Consider the following 6,985-nt stretch of genomic DNA (forward strand, 5'->3'; position numbering starts at 1 on the left):
ATTCTCTATAAAGAGGTCATATAAAAGCTGGAGAAAGTGATTAAAACAGTAAAGAACAGTAAAGCTTCAGTCTGGAAAGGTCTCTATGAGATCACAGATTTCTTAAAAGGTGAGAAAAAAAACCCTTCTTCTGAATGGCTGTCAGCTCACCAACGACCAGAAAGAGTTTTACTGTATGTTTGAATACACAAGGAATATTCAGCCTTTCTCTGCCACACCTCAACCTTCCACTCCATCATCATCCACAACCACACTGGTTGTCTCATCTCTGCCCCAACAACCCTGTCCCCCTCAATGAGCATGACGTTAAAAAGCTTTTTAGCAGACAGAAGATGAGAAAAGCTCTGGGAACTGATTCAGTCTTATTATCCACTCTAAAAATTGCTGTGATCAAGTTGTAGCCCTTACCTCTGTAGTCATGAAGGTCTTTGAATGTCTGGTCCAAGCTCACCTAAAGAGCATTACCAACCCTTTGCTAGATCCCCTGCAGTTTGTTGATGATGCGGTCAACTTCCTTCTACAGCATCTCGACAGTTCTGGTGCATATGCTAGAATTCTTTTTGTGGACTTAAGCTTGGTTTTAAAAGCCATACTGCCAGAGCTACCACTCAACTGTCTCAATTGTCTGTGCTTGATCCCATGTGTCAATGGATCATGGACTTTCTGACAAACAGGAGACAGCAGGTTCGGCTGGGAAAACACATGTCGGATCCCTGGACCCTCAGTACTGATGTAGCACAAGGTTGTGTTCTCTCACCTTCTCCTTAGTCTGCAGAAATGACTGTGCCTCAAAGAAGCCAGCTGTGAAGATTCTGAAGTTTGCTGATAATGCCACTGTAGTTGGTCTCATATCCAACGGTGAAGAGTCTGCCTACTTGAAGGAAGTTGAGCAGCTGGTTTCCCTGGTGCAGTAAAAACCACCTGTAGCTAAATATCCAAAATGTGCCCCACCTCAACATCAATGGATCTATGGTTTCCATTGTGGAGTCAGTCAAGTTGCCATATCCAGGGACCTGAAGCAGGAGAGGAATATCATCTCCATAACAAAGAAAGCACAGCAAAGAATGTTCTTCCTAAGAGAGCTGAAGAAATTAAATCTGCCACAGACTCTGGTGATAGAGTTTTACCGAGTCCATCCTCACATCATCCATAACCATCTGACTGGGTCCCTCCACTTCACAGGAAAAAAAACAATCTCCATAGAATAATCAGGACAGCAGAGAGGATCGTTAATTGTAGTCTGTCAACCTTTTGGGACATCTACAAAAGAAAAAAGTGATGGACTGTACCAGCTTAATTACAGCTGACCCCTCTCATCTTGGACATCACCTCTTCCAGCTACTTCCCGTCAGGGACATCAAAACCAGGACAACCAGAAATGCCAACAGCTTCTTCCCCAGAGGTGTGGCACTCATCAACAACAGTAGACACCTTGTACTTTAAACTTTGAGAACCTGCATCTCAGAACATACCCCTATTGTGTTATATATACTCTGTATAATATGCATATTTGCACAACTATAAAGTATTTAAAAACTTTATTGCTATTTTATAATTATGTAATATATATATATATATATATATATATATATATATATATATTTATATATATATATATATATATATATATATATATATATATATATATATATATATATATTCTGAATTCACTTAGTTTGATACTTTATAGTAGTCTCTGTGCCTGTCTGGCATGTTTTCTTAGTTTAATGTTATACATGTGTGCTCTCACCAAGACAAAGTCCAATATACTAGGTGAAATAAAGTGATTCTGAAGTGACTTCAACAAGCACCCTTCAGTACCCCACATCCAATCTGATCATAACACACTCAGACCGGAAATGAAATGTTGCATTTATGTGGACCAATCAGCTGTGAGAAATGCCTCTGTCCAAAGGTCTTCAAAGAGAGTTGACCAGTGCAAAGCCGAAGCTGTCTTTGCATGTGGTTACATCCACACCCAACAAACGCTGATGATGTAGATCATAAGAAATGTTCCACTGATGTGGACCAATCAGAACTCAGCACACCTCCTGCTACAAAGACCCTCAATGTCATCAGCCCCTCAGCAGCAGTCTGTGAAATGGAGGAATTAAAAGCAGCTCTATTTTCTCTCATCTGTAAGTAAACTTTTCTGTTTGTTCAAGGTCATCTCACAATGGACCTTCTCTAGTATTGCTCTAATGTTTATATTGGATGGCTCAGGAGACTTGGACAATGTCTTATTTATGCCTCAATGTTTCTCCTAAATGTGCACAATAATGACAAAAAGTGTTTGGACACCTCACAACCCAGACTTTCTTCTGAAGAGAAGGAAATTAATCAGGAGTGTGTTCTTCTTCACTGCAGTAACAATTTCTACACTTTTGGAAGTGTTTAGTGTTACGGTTGCAGAAACAAATATTAGTAATGTAATGCCCTATTATTTGTCATTGTACAACATACAATGAAATGGTTCTTGCACATTAAACCCACTTCAGCCATGGATATTCCTACCAGTTCTGGGGATCAAACCGGGAACCTTCCGGTACCAAGCCCGGTTCTCTAACCATTAGGCCAAGGCTGTTCAACCTGATGTCAGCTCTTTGGAGTGGTTTTCCAGTCAGGGATTAATCCTAGTCCTGGATTATACCCTCATTTCAATGGAAAATCACAATAGAAAATGCTGTGTAGTCCAGGATTAGGCTTAATCCCTGTTTAGGGAACCAGCCCTTTATGTTGTATAGCTCTATGCCTAAAGTCACCATGTCTAATGCGAATTGTGGGCAAGATGACAAAAAGCCAACTGATGTATTCAAGGCTTAATGCCAATAAATCCTCATTGCCATGTTTGAGATTCCAGCTGAATGTTTGGCCTGAAGAGTAGAGAATGTTACTGCAGTGAAGAGGAACACACTCCTGATGAATGTCTTGCAGTTTTCAGTTCCAAAGAAAGTAAAAAGACAGTCTTTTTTCTCAGTTTCTGAGACAGTCTTTTCTTTAACCTCTGTTTTAATGTTGTGTTGCAGGTGTGTTCATTTCCAGTGTCTCAGGAAAATTAGTGGAAATGAAAGTGAGACCAGGAGAAGATATTACTCTCAACTGTGACTGTACTTTACAGAATCAGCAAGCCATGATAAATTTTAAAATAGTTTGGGTGAGAAGATCCTCCCACCAGCTTCAATCTTCTATACTTTATTTGACTGAAGATTCCAAGCCTCATTACTATTTCAAATGGAATTCTTCAAGTTTTGATCTTTATGTAAAGGACATCTCAGAATTTGAGCTGGGAATGTACTACTGTGCTTTACACCCTAAAACTCCTGGGGGGGATTATATTGAAGGAAACAAATGTACACTTCTCTCTTTCCCTGGTGAGTGCTGAGACATATTTCCAAAATGATTCTTGTGTCCCAACCACTTGTGTCTTGTGTTCTTTATTTTTTTCCTTTTATTTATTTATATATTTATTTAGCTAAAGATTTTTCACATCAAAAATGTAAACAACGGCAAAAACAAAGTGGTAGGACATTATTAAGTGACTGGGTTTTTCTTCCTATTGTTCTGAGCGAATACTTGTATTTCTGAATAGTTCAGAATCCTGTCGTCCAGTTTGAGCTGCTGCTGGAGATGTGTAAACTCCATCTGTCACAAAGCACAACTCAAACTCAATTGCAAATTGCAAAAAAACTCAAATTTTAACTCAGGTTAAAAGTTGGAATTACTAGAAGCAGTTGATGCTGAGCTTGGCTTCTGCATTGGTAACTCCAGAGTCCACTGTGATTGCTCAGAGAGATCACGACATTTTGCCAAAATTGAACTGTTCAACAAAATAAATTTCCAGATATCATTAATTCTACAAACACTCCAATTTGTTGTTGTCACAATCACACAAATAAATAAAGACTTTGTAAAAGCTAAAATATCATGTTGCAGTGAAAACACTGGGCTAGGGCGACCAATAGAGTCAACATTGTTATGTGTTATTTCCACTAAGTTAATTAAAGTTCTTACCTCTGTTATTTCAAATCCAGCCCTTCCATGTGCCAACCCGACTCACATCACTGCCCAAATAAATCCCCAGACCTCTCCTCTGAACCCTCCTCAGAAAAATCCCCAGATTAACCCCTTGGGTCCCCAGCCCACACCCACTCCTCCTGGATCAGACTGTAGTTCCTGCTGGAAGCTGATTGCCATATTGAGTCCAGTCGGTTTTCTGCTCTCCTTACTCTTCCATATCTGTGTTTACTACACCTGTCACTACAGAACTAAAGGTATCCACTCACTCACTCATGCAAATGTCTTGTGTTCAGTGTAGTGTAGTGGGTAACAGCACTGTCCACCAAATGGTAGGGGACTGGGGTTTGATTCCCTGTTCCATCAGGATCACTGTGATTTAAGTGTAAGGGTCTTTGGGTAAGGCTACTAATTCTGCATTCACTGAGATGTGTGACATCAATAAAATGCTGCATTGGTCTGGATCTGAGCATGGACCCAATGCTGTAAATGTTAATATTATTAATGATTCTCTTTGGTTTATTTCCTCAGGTTCTGAAGAAAGAAGAGGACTTTTCACTGTAAATGTGCTTCAGGTTCATACCATCTTCATCACATTTCTATAAACCTTCATTTGATCCTGGAGTTATTAATGGCAGTAGTAACTGATTAGGTCTCTCTCTCCCTCTCTCTCAGGGAGAGTGTATTAAGGAACATCAGGGCGAGCCGATAATGAAAGAAGAGTTGAGTCTCTACAGTGAAGTCTATTACACACCTCTGAAATCAGAATAAATACAGACACATCCAAACACACACACACACCCCACTGAAAGGTGCTGATGTATAAACACATGGCTGTGGTGGATAATGGAGTGCACTATGGATCCGGCTCAGGACGTTAAATAAATCTGTAATTTATTAAAGTAAGTTTGTTTGTTGTTGTTTATCTTTAGATAACGAGACCTTGGGGTCTTCATTTGGGCCACAAATGTTTAACATGATCTCAGAGTGTCACTGGTGTCCCCCTATACTGGGGAACTGAGAGGGAAGTGTGATACATATACATTTATGGCATTTTGCAGAGAAAATCTTACATCCAGAGAAACTTACAAGGTTACTGGTATTACAGGTAGGCCAGTCTTAGAAGTCTTGTGCAACACAGAATGTTTGCCCACACCTGAAACCAGGTCACTCACATGGGAGACAAAGGTGTTACCACTGTACCACACCAATAGTGCTATCATTATCAGATCCTAGTGCTTCTCTGCACAGGCTAAGTTTAGACTAGAATGGAGACGTAGCTGTGTACTTTATAATCAGATAAACACCACACACACACACACACACACAAACACACACACACACACACACACACACACTCACCCACACACAAACCTCACCCATCTTGCATCAAAGCTGAGACTTGATAAAAACAGGAAACCCACAATGAGGCCTTGTCCACTAAGTGTCTTTAATAACAGAACTCAGAACTTTCCTAGAGTCAGTTTATAGTCAGAGAGGGTCAAACATTCTGGAGCTGATCTTAAAGCTCTGCTGCAGTGATCTAGTACCTTATCCCTGTTCATACTACAAGGCAACAAATGGACAAGTGTCTAGTCATTTCCTATGGAAGAACATCATTTAATAATTCATTGACAGAGCGACAAGCTACAAATCAAGTTGAGATTTGCTCAACTTTATGCAAATGAGTTATGACGCCGTGAAGTGACATTTCTAAATGATTGGCTGCAAAACATTTTTTTGAACCAACTGTAGACACAGGAACTTCGGCCAGCTTCTGCTCTTTTAACCACCCACCTCCGAGACCACAGGAGTGGCCTCAACACACACACACAAGGGACAAGCTTGGGGAGACGTAAGCAACTTGTTGCCGGCTAGTGTGAAAGCATGGTTACAAGTGAACACTATAACCCTGTCTAGTCCTTTAGACCTGTCCCTTAAGTACAAAGGATGTGTTTTTGATGTCACTGGACAGAGGAAATCCAAAATATGTTCTAATTTTAGAGAAATAACCTTTCTGACCTCACCAGGAAATACTTATTCCAGAGTACTGGAGAGCAGACTGCATTTGATAGTTTAACCTTAGAATCAGGATTTGTTGATTTCACACAACTCAATAAAACACAAACCCTTCTCTCATGGTGAGTTTCTAAAAAAATATTACCATGTGCCTTTCCTCATGCTGTGGAAGTCACTGCAGTAGTATGAGGTTTAGTGGGTTCTTTTGTGAAAATTCTTTATTATCTGAAGGCGAAATATGCCCTGGGCCCTGGAAGATTATTTGCACTAAATGCCTTCAATGTAAATGTGAAATTAGATAAACAAGAATCTGTGACACGCCTCCCTCACTCTGAGGGAGAGTCAGAGAGCCTCGCTAAAACAGGAAACCCACACTAACATCCTGTTGGTCTGACCGTATTTACTGACTGATCTCAGACCTGATCGGCAGCTCTCAGGCTAGGGGTTAAACTTGAGATACAGAGATACTGGAAACCTTTAAATAAACTAATGCTTCTATTAAAGCTTCACTTATATTAAAACCAGAGACGCAGTCATGGAAACATCTGTAGTTAATAACAATCACCTCATTAATGTGCAAGGATAAACACAGCATCCTTTTAGTTTCTGAGTGAAACCACAACACAACAGAGATGGAGCTGCTTGATCAGTGTAGGATGATGGATGGGACTTGGGTGGAGGCTCTGCTTGGGCTGGTGTAGCATTCATGGCATTCAGTAGAAGCTCTGATCCTCAGTTTCTGAGTGTTTAATACCAAGCAACTAGAGGTGGTTATCTCTGAAAAGTGTGTATGTGAGGGAGATATCATATTGATATTCACAGTGTTTATGTACATTACTAAATTTACTAAACAAATCTTAAAATTACTTAGCAGAATGAACTTGTATGATCCAATATCCCCAGGACCCCTCTACAACATACAAACATGTGCACTGGCTGTCTAAGCAGTGGC

At 40.1% G+C, this 6,985-nt stretch overlaps 1 protein-coding gene across 1 annotated transcript; it reads left to right on the forward strand.

The window, feature by feature from the left end:
• The first annotated feature begins 418 nt into the window (after positions 1-418).
• Positions 419-4,884, forward strand: LOC136676663 (uncharacterized). The gene is made up of 8 exons (XM_066653814.1): positions 419-539; positions 769-905; positions 1,339-1,402; positions 2,001-2,138; positions 3,027-3,371; positions 4,032-4,271; positions 4,546-4,589; positions 4,690-4,884. Exons 1-8 carry the CDS (start codon positions 419-421, stop codon positions 4,783-4,785), a joined length of 1,185 nt encoding a protein of 394 aa, XP_066509911.1. The 3' UTR covers positions 4,786-4,884.
• The last annotated feature ends 2,101 nt before the right edge of the window (positions 4,885-6,985 follow it).

This window comes from Hoplias malabaricus, chromosome 2, assembly GCF_029633855.1.
Source record: "Hoplias malabaricus isolate fHopMal1 chromosome 2, fHopMal1.hap1, whole genome shotgun sequence".
In the NCBI taxonomy this organism is placed as follows: domain Eukaryota; kingdom Metazoa; phylum Chordata; class Actinopteri; order Characiformes; family Erythrinidae; genus Hoplias; species Hoplias malabaricus.